The 16777-nt window shown below is 44.2% G+C and overlaps 1 protein-coding gene across 14 annotated transcripts in view; it reads right to left on the bottom strand.

Moving 5' to 3' along the window:
• GRM7 (glutamate metabotropic receptor 7) overlaps positions 1–16777 on the bottom strand; it is a 271411-nt gene that overhangs the window by 27043 nt on the left and 227591 nt on the right. For 3 of the 14 annotated variants that reach the window (XM_080605587.1, XM_080605585.1, XM_080605588.1), the window contains exons 9-10: positions 11161–11242; positions 6014–6260 (exon numbers count right to left, since the gene is read on the bottom strand). In XM_080605587.1, coding sequence (XP_080461713.1) covers positions 6031–6260; positions 11161–11242 — 312 coding nt within the window. In that variant the 3' untranslated portion in view covers positions 6014–6030. The other 11 variants (XM_080605583.1, XM_080605584.1, XM_080605582.1 and 8 more) reach the window with 8 other exon arrangements.

Genomic DNA, 16777 nt, shown 5'->3' on the forward strand with positions numbered 1-16777 from the left:
CTGTGGCAAATTACACCAGCTAAAGATATTAGTGGTTGGGATTTTTTCCCTGCGACTCAGAGACTCAATTCTAGCTACATTCCTACCTTTGCTGGTACAAGTTCCCACCTATTAGGGATCAGCTAAACAAGGTTTGGAAGGCTGTATACAGCAATTTCCTCTAGCCCCAAGTGCACAGTACCACAGTATCCAGGCCAGTGCCCTTTATACCTGGCCAAAGCCTCAAAGCAGTAGCAAAGCTGGATGAGCAGACACAACTGCAGATATAAGAACTTGTTAATGGCTGTTAGTTATTTATCTTCAATATCAAACGCTTTGTCATTCCCCTAATTTCACTAGAAAAACAGTAATTCTTGGCTGATGAAGTCACAAATACAAAATTAGCTCACACGATCATCACGTAGGCAGTCACAACACTTAGAAAAAGCCAGCACTCAAAAATTGTTCACTGGTTGTTATTCAGAAGTGGTCACTGGGATCAGCCACAGGGAAAAAAAAATAAATAATAAAAAAAAGGAAAAATAGTTTGCAAACTTTTTTTGAGCAATTTATAATTTTAGAGTAAAGAAGACTGCTCACACATTTGCATGTTATTTTTACGCTGCCAGGCAACCCTGCTGGTAAGGCAGCTAGAAGTGACTCAGAAAGCATTTTGTTAGCTGTTAGATCTGATTGCCATAATTAAATTTTGATGATTTGTTTGTTCCTTTTTAAATTGTTATCAAATACCTACATCTCCAAAGGCTTCACTGGAATCCACCTCCACCGAGGGGATGCAGAGGACCGCCAGACTCATTTCCCTGCAGCACAGGGGTTAAAATCGCCCAAGTCCTGGGCTTTCACTTTCCAAAGCAGGCCCTTCATATGGGAGCTTTGGATAATGGATGTGTGAACAATTTTTAAGACAGATCCTTGTTTCGACACAGCTGCACTAATGCACATTCCTCATTTATTCATGTATATTATGATAATTATTTGAGAATAAAATAATAAGAAGCTGGATATTTTCCTTACCTTTTTGGAAAGCAGGCAAAAGCTATACAGTAGGTGGAAGAGTGTACCAAGTAACAGACTTTTGAACACTCTTTCTTACTGGTGGTATGCAGTCTACAGGAAAAGTAAATACATTGGTATGTATAATGCGTCTGTTCACAACAAACTCTTCAAATTTTGCCCTGTCACCGAGGCCAAGATATTAATCTGACTGAAGAGATCGGATTAGAGCAGCGATAGTGGAAAGCTGAGAGACGCCAATACACAAAATTAGCTCTGGGCTGGAAATAAATGAAACAGGTCACAGAAGTTCAGGTACCTCTGAACATGGGAGCAGCTGCCCACAAAAGGGCAGGTCTGGTTGATTTTTTTTTCCTCTCCCCTTAACAAACTCTGGAGCATTTTGGTTTCAATTTAACACTCCCCAGTCCTCCCTTGTCCACGCACTCGCTCTTGGGTTCCTCAGCATCACCAACAACCATTTCAGTTTTGTCTCTTGGAAGGATGGAACAGGCAATGCCATGTCAGTGTTGTTGAGGATCAGCGCAAATGAATACACAAGCACAGCACGGGACTATTTGCATAGCAGTGCCCATACATCTGCAGAGGTTTCTGCAGCCCATATACACTATTCACAGCTCACTGATGATGAAGTCAATGTCCATTCCCAACACATGGAGAAAAATGAGAACTGACATGCACTGTTCTTGTTGTCATGCTGGTCAGAGAAAGAGGAGCTTGCAGCACTCAGGAAAGCATGGTTTTAAAATGGAAACTTGCAAACGATTCCTCTTCTGTTTAGGAAAATGGGCAGGGATTGCACTCCACGCCTGAAAATAGAATCATCTGCCAAGTAATTTCTATGCAATGCTAAGGAAAGGAGAAAAAAAAATCATCTTGAAGATGCCTGCATAGGTATTGAGCCCTCAAAGCACCTGCTAACTTAAAAGCCCACAGACTTACAATGCTACTTAAAATCAGACCCTTACAGCTAATCAGACCCTAACCTTTCTGGCAAGTACATGGGGACACCAATCCTTTGATACTTCTCAACAGATCTCAGCTAAACTCCTTGAATGTCCTCCCTCAAGGAGCCCTTCCTTTCCAGCTGTTTGTCACTTTGATGCCCTCAGTCTTGGCCAGAGATGCTGCACGTCTCCTGTTCACTACCATGTTCACTACTAATGGGCACTGCTGCAACGCTTGTCTTGATCTCAGAGCTTTATCAGCTCTGAGAAGAGCAAAATATGAGGGTGAGCCTGACCACAGCCACGTGAGACTGATAACGGGGGTGGTGGGAGACCAACCCTCCCCACACTGCCAAGCCCACCCCAATTCCTGCGGGCGAGCAGCTGCCCAGAAGAGCCACTTGAATGTCCATCATCCAGGCAGCTCTGGGCACTGTGTTCCCTTCTCACCAGTGCTTAAAGAGGGAAATGCCCATAAAACAAATGCCTGCCCAGGAAGGTCTGCTGGTCCAGCCCACAAGAAGCACAACCACCTCATTACCAAACAACAGCGATGCTGATTTCCCTGTTGCTGTGTTTGGGAAAGCCATGAATTAAAGCAAGTTGCTAAGGAGAAGGAGTAATTACATGTAAATCTCAATATAAGTTAAGAATGGGTTGGAGGTTCAAATGTTTTCTTGGGCTCTGACCCTGTTCTTGCAGCAGAAACAAACACAGAGCCCAGCAGAAGCGCTTGCTATCGGTTCAACTTCAGGCTTGATGAGAAGCATCTTCCCAAACACTGAGAAATTTGAGCAAGGGCACACAAGAGCAGAACGAACTTGTTACACGAGCAGAAGCTGCTGCGCACCAAACTCTGTTCATCTTAATCTGCCGCAAAACATTTCAGATGCAGACATGTATTAGCAGAAAAAAGATGTTGAATGAGTAAAAGCATGCACATGCCAGATGGCAAGCTGGAATGATTAAGAGAGTTGTCACAAGGAGCACAGCTATAGATTGAGAAGCTTGGCCTTAATATATCCGATTCAGCATGGAAGCCCTCCCAGGTCAGGGCCGGGGAGCTCAGCTTGTGAAATTTCTCACTTTTAAGGCATTCTAAAGCAAAAGCTGCAGCACCGCGAGTCCCTGCTCCTGGTGGGCAGGATGTAAGGTCACTGCATTTCAAATGGGTTTCCTCCCACATTAGTACAGTTTCTTCTTTTATACTCATTCTGCAACCTCAGTGCTTGAGCCCACCTCTCCTGAGTGCTCAGCACCTTTTTGCCCAGCTCGGACCCCTGCCCGCCAGCTGAGGCTTGCATGCCCTGCTTCTACCCTGAGCTCAGCCCTGCTGCTGGGGCTCACCGGCTCTTGAAGCCTCAGGTAATTGACAGGCTGTCCAATTTTACGTGCAGATCTTCCATTCATTAGGAGGTCTTTTCAAGCTAATACTAAAAAAAATTAGGTTTTGTGCAAGGCTGTTTTTCTGTAGAACCATCCACATTTTGCTTTTTCACTCTGTTTATAGGCCATATAAGTAGGACAGGCTAGAAATTTAGGCTTAGTCACCAAATTCCCCAATGTTTGGAGGTACATGAATCCCATGCTGATAGCTCATTGTTAATCTGCTCTTAGAAGATATGAAATATTTGTGTATTTTCAATAGAAGTGGCAACTCCAGTCTCCAGCACCTGAGCAAGCCACGAACAGCAGCATCACCAGGAAATACAACAGAAAATCAAACTGAAAAACCCAATTGCCCTTTTATGCTTCCAAGAGAACACGTGGTAGCTAAGCCAGATCTGCGGCTAAGTTTGTTTCCGCTGTGCTGGTGAGTCTCAGACTCCTTGCTTAACTGCGCTCAATTAATTAACTTTCAGCCTAAGAGATTCCAAGGAGCCTGTCGCAGGGCCGGCAGCCAGAGCGTGCCCAGCCCCGTGCAGGCCATGGCCAACGGGGCTCCTGCTGCAGCTGGCCCAGCTCCCCGCCTCCTCTTAATGGCAAGGGCGTCAATACCAATTTCAAAAAGATGCCAAAAATACATTTGTTTGTTTGTTTGTTTTGCAAACCTTAAATATTAAAAAGCTCGGTATTTGGAGAAAGACATTTAAATTAATAGGGTTGCACGTTTCCTGGCTGGCTAAGTTTAACAAATGGGTACACTTCAGAGTCTTCCATGTAAGCCAAAGAGCTCACAGAAATCACTTTCCAGGCACGTACATCAATTTCGAAGCTGTGACGGCTTCCCTCCCAGTGGACTTTACACCAGCTTTACATCAGCGTTAACAAAACCAGGACTGAAGGCTGGATCCTTAAGGCAGAAGCTTGCACACCACGGCAAGCGGGGGAATCTGCCCCTTCCTGCTTTTACTGCCTCTTAAAAGAGCATTCTGGCATATAGTCCCTGGGTGAGAAAACGTTGTTTTGTAATAAATATGGGGTTTTAACTGAGCACTATTTCCTTTTAATAAAAACATCTCCTTCCCAGGGAAAAATCTGACTGTTTTGGGAGGAGGGGAGGAAAGTATTCTCAGAAGCCTGGAAACTGCAAATAAGATGCAGAACGGGCAAAAGAAATCAGAAGGGAAAACCAAGAATATGAAACTACCAAAAATCAGTTCCCACAGGGCAACACTTCTATTTCTGCATCGAACATTTCATCATCATAACTTTTTTTCCTCTTCTTCTGGTTTATGTCCTTAAATGAAAATTTTTATTTTAATTTTTCTGAAGGAAAAGCTAACTCCGTCTCATTTGACCAGACCAGGAATTAGTGAAATGCAGTTTAGCAACACCCCTTTCTCTTCCCCTTTCCTTCTCCTCCCTCTGGCCGCGAGCCTCCCCGAGCACCGCGAGGAGCTGCCCTGGTTGCACACGGGAGGGCTCAGCCCCAGCACCACGGCATGGAGAAGAACCAGGGACAGAGAGAGGAAGGGTTTCGTACTGGGGGCCTAGCAGACATTTGACGTAGCAGAGGGCTCTGCAGCTCTCCCGCTGGCTAATACCCTAAGGCAGGAAGTAAATCTCTTTCCTCCTGCGGTGAGGTTCTGTTCAGAGGAGGCATGGGACGGTCCTTAATTTGTTAGAAACATTTCCTCGCTGTCTCCTGCTTCTGCCAGCACCATAAGATAGTTCACAGTTTCTGAAGACGAATTCTGTTTTTCCAGTTAGAATATGCTTTGTATACCTGTATGATAAGACATCACAGAAACACACTCTAGGGGTGAATAAAGGGAGGAAAAGTGCTGTGTCAATAATTTGCTAGCTGTTCCCACTTTGCTTTGACAGCAGAGTTTCTGCTTTGAGGCAGATATTCAGACAGCAGTTTAATAGACAAGAAGTGGCAGGGATTTCAGCAGCAAATGGATGAACGGATCATGGGCAAGGAGAGGGCATTTCTCCACATTCAGATCTGTTTTTCATAAAAACTGCAGACATGCCTAAACCTTTCCAATATGCTACAAAGTTGTGCAGCTGTCTCCTTCCTCAGCTCCCTCCAGATTCAAATGCAAATCAAATTTGATGGCCTCAGTATGTAATTTTGTGCTACACTATACCATGCTATGTGCATTAAGGAAATTGGAAGCATCTTTTCGATCTATTATCCTCTTAAATCAATGACAAGATTTGCATTCACTTTTACAGGACCGGATAAAATCCCTAAATAGGAACTTCTGGGATGGTGAGACTTTCTGCAAAGAAACTTTGCAGAAAAAGCTCAGGTTAGCAGGGTTACGGGTGAGCTTGGCACCTGTCCCTCCGTCCTGGAAACTGCACCTGCCGGGGCTGAGCGTGCCCCAGGCTGAAGGATGCTGCAGATACTCGAGGATGCTGCTGCTCTGCCACTCACAAGGAGGGGAAGGAGGAGGAGTCCCTCACAGCTACCACACCCTGCGCGAGGAGTTGCTGCCAACTGGCACAACTCCAAAAAGTGAGGAGGGAAGAGAGAATTTTAAAAAATAGAGTCATCAAAAATCTTTAATTGCAAAGGCCAAATGATACTAAGCACACTCGGGCATTGGCCAAGGCCTCCGGCACGCACAGAACCGCAGGGAGAGGTGGGTACTCACTGTTGGGGTCCACGTTCTCACAGAGCTCCGTCTTCGCCTCGCCGTTGGGCCTGTCGCTGGGCTTGTGCGAGAGCCGGGACGACATCGTCGCTGCCGTCACCACAGCCTTGAAGCTGCGCTTCCGCTTCTGGACGTTCAGCTCGGGGTGGAAGATGATGATGTACACTTTCGGCATGTAAAGCATCCCCAGGGCCACTGAAGCACTTAAGTTCATGGATATTGTAAGTGTGGTAGTTTGTATGTAGAGCTAGGAGACAGAACACATGAGGCGCTATTACAAATAAGACGACTGGGAAGCAGGCTGCAGTACTCAAAGAGAGAACATTAAATACGACCAAAGCAACTGCGGTGGGCTAAACACGGGGCAGCAGAGCACTGCGCGTTGCAAGGAGCAGCAGAAAGGTGAGCAGACGGGAGCCAGCGGTCAAGGCAAGCCCGCGCGGCCCGGCCTCTCCAGGAGCTGTGCCGGTGGCACCACAGCGGGCAGGGGGGGTTGTCCGACCCAGTTCTCAGTATTCGTGCTGGTGCTTTGACCAGTGGCTGTGACGCTCTGTGCTAAAATTGTTAACCATTTAAATTTTTTTTTTTAATTTTTTAAATTTTTTATTTTTAATGAGTTTTCAACCAAAAGGGGCAAGACTTCCACACTGCGAAATGCCGTGAGGTCCAACAAGCACCAGCTGGCGGGGTACCAGCAGCCCCTTCGGAGGCTCAGCGCTAGAAACATTTGGTGCCTTTAACAATACAAGTTCTCTTGTATGCTTACAGCATAGCTTCTTTTTATTTAAGGAGTGAAGAACAGATGTGGATTTCAATAGTGCTGGTATAAATTTAAACTTAGGTCTGCTGTACATTATAAAGACCACTAAAACTATAATATAGGTTAGTAAAAAAAAAACAACCTTACCTTTTCAAAAAGATTTTTTTCTTGTTTTTACTATACTTCAATTCTGTACAATTCATTGAAATAACTGCAGAAAATACATAACAATTTGTGTGCTCCTGTCATTTAGCTATGCTTATTATGAAAAAATTGTATATATGCAAGTCAGAGAACAGCTACTCCCATGAGATCAGCATTCAAAGAAACCACAAGTATTTTAAAGCATACTCTGCAAATACATAGGGTTAGAAAAGCCTTTTTTTTTTTTTTAATAATCTTTTAAGAAGACACACTTGATAGATGGACTAGAACAATTCTTGTAACTTGAAAGGATTTTCCTGAGTTAAAAGGCACAGACAGCACAATGCAGGTGTGAGGGAGCTGAAAAAGGAGCAAACTTCCTACAGATCCTGTTCAAAAATTAAATATATGTCAAAAACATACAATGCAAAAATTATTACACGTTGTGGGAAATTCCTTCAAAACACTATTTTCTCTTCTCCTTCTGTCCAGTGCTAATCAGTTTGAACTTCTGATGGAAAAGCTCCATAAATAAATATAATGGCACAGTAAGATGCTGACCCTGCCCAGATACTTCCAAATTCTCGTATCTGGAAAAATATGAATGTCTCCAGACTTGCTCGTTATAGCTACATAATTGTTGCTATCATACTGATTAAGATGACCACTGGAAGCAATAAAATGCATTATGAAAAATATAAAAAACGTGCTGTGCACAGACATCTCTCTATACTGATGCACACAGGCAAAAACCAAAGTGCCTTTTCAGTTCCTATTTACCCATTATCAGAAGGAAATGACACTGATGTTATCAGAATTTTGCCAAAGCAAGGACATTAGGAAATAACCCTTCACATTTTGTGAAGAAACGCTGAGCCAAGCTACACAATTCGAGGCTGGAAGGCAGCATGGGGGGTCACCTAGTCCAAAGCCCTGCTTTATTTTTGTGCAGTAGGGCAGTACTGCAGCCTGCTGCAGGGTTACCGCACGTCTAGTTATTCCTCACCTTATGCCTTGCCGTTGAATGCTGTTGCACTACATATGTATATTCCATGTCTTTATTTCTATGTATATAAGCACAGCGCATATTAATCTTATAAGGACGTTTAAAACAGAAGACAGTTCGCTGCACATTAGTTTCCTTGGAGCTAATCCCCCTTTCGGTTACATTCAAGTAAATGACCTGTAACTCAGTTGGGGTCAAGTGCATTGCACTGGTGTAAATAACACTGATTTAAATATTTATTAAATTAACAGCTTTTTGAAAATTGGAAATTTAAGGACTGAAGGATAGGCAGGAAGATTCCCTCTTTATTCTCAAAATGTTTGCAACTTCTACCAGCTTTCATCCTCGCTAAGTAAGGTAATTATCATCTCTAGCTCATAAAGAGCTCCTGCAGTTGTTGGGAGCTGCAGGCTCACAGCGCCTCTGAAGCCGGGGAAGCTGTGGGCTGCATACATGACAAATTACATTACACCTAGGGACTGTCGGACTCAGCTCAGTATTCAGACCACATACCTCTCTGTCAATAATTCGGAAGAAAGCCAGCTAACGCAACATCTGCAGTCCTTCTGGTTTAGTCTGAGAAGGACATGGCTCTGTAACACATTTAATAACGTGCTTCTGTATACAAGGTACGTAACTAAAGCTGACAGGCAGTGAATGTATAATAAGTAGGATGAGACCTGCGTTTCTACAAGGTTAGAGAAGGCCTGTGCTAGTGAGGGGCTCTGTCACCAATACAGAACACACACGGGTACCGCTGAGGGGTGCTTTGTTCACTGCTATTCACAAATGACTTCAACTCACAGCACGCCTGTTCAGGATGCCATATGGTGAAAAATGCACGGTAATATTTTGCAACTAACTTTTGACTCACTTTCCTAGAGAACATAAAAACCTTTACAGAAAAAGCAGGAATTTGGACCACAAAATTGGGGGGGGGGGGGTGGGCAACAGGTGCCTGGCCAAGCCTGGGGTGAGTTCCCCTGAAGGCAGGGCTGCGGCCATCCCAAACCCTGCAACCTCCTGAGCACCACAAAACATTTTTATCTAGGTGCACGCAGGCATTAATTCTGATTTCCTCGTGCTATTACGGGGTTGAGGGTTAAACTATTATTTAATCAGTGGGGTCTTGCAGCGTGATGCTACCTTGCAAACGCTGATGGGAGATAAAAGGAGAGCGAGGAGAGAGCTTTTGTAGAACAAGGCAAGATGAGTGACACATAATGCTTCTCATGACAAATGGGAGCTTTATACAGATAAGGGAAACTAATAGATACGCTTATTATGCAGAACCGTAGTTTTATGTATTTTATCTTTGCTTTGTGGTTTTAGCAGTCAAACATAAAAATGCAGTTTACATGAAACTATTTCATTTCTTATTTCACTTCTTCTGATAAACTCTCTGAAAGCATTTTAGATGAATGGAAATTGGTGATTTAAAATACAAAGGATAAGATTTAACTGACAATGGAAGTCCTGTATGCCTTTTATAGATTGCTAGTGAAACCCGGTAGTTTCCAAACTTGAGATAAAATTAAGAAATTAAGATGCAGATTTAGTGTGAGAGGCGCCACCTTGACTTGAATGGGAACTCGGATTGAACTAAGTATTTCTGGTGGAAACCAAAGCTTTCGAACAGCAATGCCATTTTGGTCTGCAAGCCCACTTCTCTGGAGGTTTGCAGGCATGTGTACTGCACCACCCGGGGAAACTCACTCCGGAGGGTTTCTCTCACATCTCTCTCCCCCCTCCTCTCTCAATCAGGCACTAAATTCTAGCGAACTTTAATTTAATGTTAAATGTAACAGGCTGCCGTTACAAATGCCTCAGACTTTGAAGCAGTGCACCAGAGAAACTAAACCCTAAGGATATCATTCACATGCAAAGACACCTAGATTTTATCATTTATTTTACATAAAGGATTTCCATTTGAATTTTAGATTTCTATGTTTTCCAGATTCTTGCTTTATTCATGCAAGTGATGAAAATTACCTTAAAAACCTTGAGAGAAAATTAGACTGGTCCTGACTACACACATCTAAGAACCAGCAATTTTTATAGCACCAACTACATCAATGGACAATTTTGCACGAGTTAGGATTGCTTTCAGAAGCAAAGCACCGCAGGATCAGACCTATCAGTCTTCACTAATGCAGTGGATAGATTTCCAACTGCTGGTCCGTAATAACTGAACTTATAGCAGCATTTCTTAGAGAAGTCTTTTTAGTTAGCAGTACTTTTTGTAGGCTAATTTTTGCATTCATAGTCTAATCAGGAGCAACTGCTCCTTTCATCTAATTCAGCTTTCTAATTAGGCAGTGAATTGTGTTATTTTGTAATATGGAAATAAATGGGTAATTTCAGATATTTTTGGACTTGTGTTATCACAAACCAATTTATCTCACTTTTATATGGGAATTAAAACAAATGTTCTTATAGATGAAGTAGACAGTTTATAAATCTCCCAGAAGACTCTTGCAGGTCATCTGCAGATTCATCTCATCCCCTACATTATGTTATGCAAACATAAGGATGAGAAACATTTTTAATAAAAACTAAAATTAGCTCCCACTGCATTATGTTTTTGCAAATATATGGAAAGCAAAGAGACTTGAATATAAATTTGTTCCCAGACACTTTAGTGCCTAATGCTCCCCCTTATCCACCAAAGCTACCACAGCATTTTAAATGCAAATGAAAAAAAGATGAAAGTATCTATTTTTTATTTTTTTTCTCCAGTGGAGGCTTTGCTTGTACCTTTACAATGCCAAATCAGCTTTGCCTAGAAAGAACCAATACCTTCCGTCTCTACACAAGGCGCTGGCCATTTGTCACCCACCCAACCCATTACAACGGGCCACGTCGTTTCTCACGGGGCTGTTGTTACCGTGGCCAGGACCCAGGGCAGGTATCACTGCATAAAACTCCCCAGTCACAAAGCACCCCTGAAAACACCCTAATTCAGGGGCAGGCAGCAGGCAGCCTCCTGCATCCTCTGCAGGCCCCTGAGGCTGTGCCAGGCGGGGAGGGCAGCGCCATGCCCCGAGCGGAGAAAGGCGCCCAGCTGGCACAGCTCATGCCTCCCCCGTGTCCCCAGACAGCTTGATTTATGGATGTCTCAGGCTACTGCGACTTTACCCAGGCAACCATGACTTTCCACAAGGAATGTGCACTTCTGTTGTCTGAGAAATATAAAATATTTCATGTGAAGCAATCCTGTCAGCTCTCTTTACCAACCTGGCTCAGTAATCCTCTTTTCACGCCCCACTGAGGCTTTCCAACAGCACACGCATGCATTTCGGGTTCCTGCCGCTGGCTCCTGCAGATACAGACATACACTTGCTTTCTTCACTTGGATGGTACCAGCTCAACTGCAAATAATACCACACCGCCCTGAAGCTTATCTGCTGACGACTTCCAGGACCCCCGTCTCCATCCCCATCCTTTTAAGCATCATAATCTGCTAAAGTTGTCATTTAGCAGTGCCCTTTAGAGAACAGAGCAGTCTTGAAAAAAAACAAAACAAAGCAAAATCTCTTTTCCTAGATTAGAAGGTTTTAGCGGCGTTTAGGGAAAGTGGTTTCCCTTTCTTTCAAGCTAACATTATTTTGGGAAAACAGAACAAAACAAAATCCCACCACCAACAAAAAAATACACCCTGTGGACACCAAGCTCCAGCATCCCCCCAGCTAGTTATCAGGAAGATCACTTTTTACACAAAAGTGGCAAACATCTGGGAAGTGATCCTGACGACGGAGATTTGCAGTTGCAGGAGGTCATTTAACAGAAGAGAGACGGCGACCACAGCGGTTGCCGCTGCTGTAGCCTTCTGCTCCTAATGGCATTACTGCGATCCGTGCTGTGCCAGTAGTTCAGCATGCTTTTGTAGCATTGGATTACCTTAGCGGTGAAAGGTATGTGCACATGCCAACACACACAAGTTGTGTACTTACGACAGACACTAAAGGTTGTGAGGTCGAGCAACCAAGCGCTGTAATTCAGAGCAGGGCTGCCACGCACGCCCTCAGGACTCCCTCTGTTTGGGGGTACAGACGGACGATTATCTGAGGCACGCTTTTCCCCTTGCTTTTCAGCCTGTTAATTCCATTGCTTAAGAACTGCACCTTTTGATCCCTGATTTTTGCAGAATTTCGTGACTTTAAAAATATAATTTTACCCCAATGGTCAAGAACGTTAACTTATTCTTATGTGAGCAGGAAGGATATTACCAGGGGTGGGAGAAAGTAGTCAACAGCCATGCTTCTTGTGCTGCTGTGACTGGTGGGCACTTCTCACAGCACCCGGAACAACCACGCTGTCCTGCGGAGGTGAGCATCGGCGGTGCTTCAGCAACACAACTCATCAGTGCCGTGAGCCAGGCAACGGTATGGAAATTGTGATGCTCACCAAGTTTTACAGATGACAACGGATGCTACCCAAGGGACGTTTGATAAACAAATCATAGTAGTTATGCTGATTGCAGTTATTACTGTACAAAATAGCAAGGCACGCAAATAGTCTTTGTGAAATGTCTATGGGAATGTCACAGAATCAGTCACACCATTTAATTAAAAATTCTGCGCTTGGTAATTATATGAAAGGTGACACTGGAGGAAACGATGGGATTTTAGTTTCAGAAAATTTCCCTTTAAGCCTTGGCTGTTTTGCCAGCTGGCAGTGCCGGGGTGGCTCAGCGAAGGCACAGCCGAGCTCACCGCTACACGGCTGGGGCAGGGCAAGGGGCAGGGGGCAGCTGGCAGAGGGCAGGGGGCAGCAGCACGGCCCCAGCACTGAGCTGCTCGCGGGGTGCCTTGGGGCAGGCGTGCAGCCCCGCAGCACCGTATGGATGCAGCAGCTCCATAGTTGGAGCCCTTTGTAAGAAACTCTTCCAGAGAGCGCCGCCTGTTTTATAAAGACCCCTCATTTCCTTGAAGTTGCACTGTGCAGTGTCTTGGTTTAAGAAGCCCAGAAATGGAGTAGGATCTTGACCCCAGCTTAAGGCCATCTCCTTTTCTGACCTCACAGATCGCAATATTTAGAACAATTCTCAGGTTAGGAGGAGGTCTTAGATTTTACAGATTCAACCTGAAATGCCCTTCTGCAGTCTCTTTGCTCACCTGCTACTGCCTACGGCATACCGTGCATATTAACCTCTATCTCCCCCACATTTTTCTGCTGCAGCCACTGTACAGAAATATGCAGTGTACCTGCGGTTACGACAATTCAATAGGCATTAAATGGACTGAAGTAGAATTAAAAGGTGATGAGGTAAGCATACATTTTTTCTTTGCAAATTGATTTTCAACTAAAAAACATGTTTGTTCTGCAGCTTGGAGAGGAGCTTTGTGTGTCTGACGGGAACCATTTTACTGCCTAGTTACAGCAGACCTGAGGCTGGATGGCTTTCATCAGTGAAAATAGTCTGTTAGCGTCCTTTGGAACATCTCACAACATTATATCTAGTAGATCAGAAAAAACTGCCAGTTAACTTTGCAGATATATTTCAGTGTAATGGAAAAACAAAAATAGTTCCACAGAAAAAGCAAGGACTTACAAAATAGCATCACAATCCCTTCTGAGATATGAAAGTGAAGAAGATTAAAGTTTGGAAAGTAGCTCCCCAAATTACTTTTCTTTTACACAGACTAATAACATCATATCTCTCTCTTTCTAGAGGTCATTGGCTATCTGCTGGCCCTCACTAAGCAAGAGCTTGTCTCAGCACAGCACTGAAACCCAGCAACAGCTGCAATAAATATTTATCTTGTGGTGACAGCTTCGAACCCAAAGCCACTGCCAGGCACTGCACCACCTACCCACTACCCTGAGAGCAGGACGGAGTCCTGGAGAGCCATGGGGAACGCGGCATGCCCAGCACAAAATCCTCTCACACAGGCTGGGAGAAATATCTGCCTATCTTCTTCCAAGAAGTGTTACAAGCTCGCTTGTACGTGACAGCCTCAAAGATCTGAGGAAAATGAGTTTTTGTCAGGGCAGTTTAAGACAACTTTCTTCCAACAGGTCTATATGCCTTTGGAGGTTTTTAGTTTTTTAAATATTAATTGCAAATAATAAAATAAGTATCACTCTTCTCTTTGCTTGGTCTATTTTTTTATGTAATATGATCTGTGTGTTTGTCCTTAACTAAATAGAAATTTGGAGTTCCAAATAAACTCTAAAAGTAATAAATAATAGGATCACCACAAAAATGCCATATGGGTCATGGTCACAAAACCAGGCCTGGGTTTGTTTCTTTCATGCACTCAACTGGAGACAATTACAATTCCTACTACAAGAATGAGATAGGAGATGAGAAAAGATTCAAACCTGAAGAATCACCACCAGTGAAGCAGAAAACAAAATATGTCATTAACTGCCTCAGGAAACAAGCCAAGCCTTGCACATTGTACGCGATGCAACATCAGCTCATCAGCTACATTTCCACAACTGTATCTCCAAAGGTGACCAAAGGTGAACTGGCTGTTAACAATAAATATCACATTTAATGTCAATATTCAGTTGTCCTGGAGAAGTAAACACACAGGGGACTCAGCCTAAGAATTTCTTCTGTAAATGTTGACTTTGAGAACTAGAAATAATAATTCACCGCTACCCAGTTCTGTTCTCGTTCTGAGATAGACTAAAATTCAGTGTTTGTCTGCTGCCACGGGAGCAGTAGAAGCAATACAACACGCACCTCCATCCCCTTCAACAGTGCAGCACAACCTACTTTACTCAGGATAAGGCCTCTTTCTGACATGCACCAGTTTCAAAAAATACCTGCAGAGAGGCAAAGACCTTTCTGTTTCATCTGGAGAGCCCTCGGAAACTACCCAAACGGGCACGTTGTTTCTGCAGCTCGCACTGCGACTTTCATCCACGCCTTCCTGAAGCACCTGCGCAGCAGTGATGCTCTTGCCGTTGTCACCAGCAAGCTACCAGCAACTGTTTGAAATTGTATTAACAGCATTTACACCACCAAACGGAGAACAGCCCCAAAACATCTAAAAACCTGACCTGCCAGCAGCCACGCCGTGTCCTGCAGCCCCGCTGCCCTTCCAGGCCCTGGCGGCCTCCCACTTCTCCTCAGGTCACCTGAGGGCCTGGGCGCACCTGGTTTGGGTTGCTCCAAGCCACGTTATGAAGTACGGAGGTTTGGGAGAAGAAGGTGCCCGGAGCTGTGAAATGCCCCAAACCACGCCTGCAGGTGGGATCTCCTTCCCTCCTTCGGACTTGGTAAGACACGGCAGACACAGCGCACAGGTATCACGTTGGGGACGAGCACGAGGGACAACGCTGATAATCCCTGAGCCACGTCTGCCGACGCCGTCGTGTTTGAGGCTTCTGGCTTCCCTGCATGCCAGAGTTAGGCAGGTAACGGGTGTGATGAATTACGCTTCAACATGTTTCTAGCAGCAGGAGGCTTAGCATAACAAAGGGAAAATTGGGGTCATATTCTGAAGGATTACCACCTGCAGAGGCCAAATATAAAGGCAGACAGTACGGCAGTACACAGCTCCAACAGGACTAATTTCCGATTCCCTCTGCCCGCAGTATAAAACTGCTCCTTCTGATGTCACGCAGCCAAAGCCAACTTAAATTTTCGTGTCCTAAATCAGAGCATCCAACACATTTAGTTTTTCAGCTTGCATTTCACAGGCAAACATGCAGAGTAAAGATGAAATAAATGTACGTATTTTTAATGTTTTAGCTATTTGAGGTAAATATTGTATACAGCTTCTTCTCTTATAATGGGAACTTCCTTATGCAAGGAAGAAATCTGCATACATCAGAAAACATCAGAAAAAGAAATATTTCTGGATAATATCCCTAACTTGCATGGTAACACAAAATACTAAATATTAAGGCACTTGCTCTGAGGGTTATGATGCAGATGGAGGAGGAATTTTCTCTCTCCAGCCTTTCAGAGAAACTCTAGGAGCTTATCCAGAAGGAAATTAAATTATTCAGGTAATTGGACAGAGCGACAACGGAAAAGCATGATGCTGTTTTCAAAGGGCATCAAATGGCTAAAATAGAAATTGAAGCAGTATCAAAGACAATCCCACGACTCAAATAGTTTATACAGACTATATACTGCAGGGATTCTGCATCCGCTGGAAAAAAAAAAAAACTATTTTTCTCCTGTATCAGTTACAGAGACAATAAAGATGACCATGAACTACTTAGAGTCGTTTAGGAGTTGCTCAGCCAAGAAATAAACAGTGATGGCCCTGTCCTAAGTCAACAAAAGATAAAGATTAAAGTGGTTTTGAATTTGAGACTACCTGGAACTGACGGCATCCTCTGACTTTATGAGGATTTTGAGTTTTGTTGTCTCTTTGAAGTGGTAATCTGGCACAGAAGGATGTGCCAGCGAAACAATCTTTTTGCAAGAATAGTACTGTTTGAAGCAAGGTCCCCCGTGCATCTCCACTGCTGAAATAGGATGAAGAGCTGTCTCCTTTTGGATTCATCTTCTCTTGTGTTTTGTACAGCGTGGTGACGAAAGCTGCGTCCCGCGGCAGATCGGAGGGTGGTGGGTGGGTGGCTGGAGGTGGTGGCAAGGCTGCGACCCACAATCCAGGTGCAGCAAGGACAGACCCTCCTGGTCCCCTACCTGTTAACACATGTATGGAGAGCATGGAAGCTCCGGAATGCACAAATTTTTCTTCTACGCTAATTACAAGTCCGTAAGCCAATGGGAGGGTTTACAAAATGGGTGAAGTTTTCCCACAGCGATCTCAGTTGTGATGTGCCACTGTCCAGTGTGGGTGTCTGTCCAGAAGAGGAGTGTGCCAGGACCCACCAAGTTGTTTCGTTGGGTCAGTGAAGGGCCATCAGGTGATAACGA

The sequence above is a fragment of the Anser brachyrhynchus genome (genome assembly GCF_964034855.1).
Source record: "Anser brachyrhynchus genome assembly, chromosome: 10".
Classification (NCBI taxonomy): Eukaryota; Metazoa; Chordata; class Aves; order Anseriformes; family Anatidae; genus Anser; species Anser brachyrhynchus.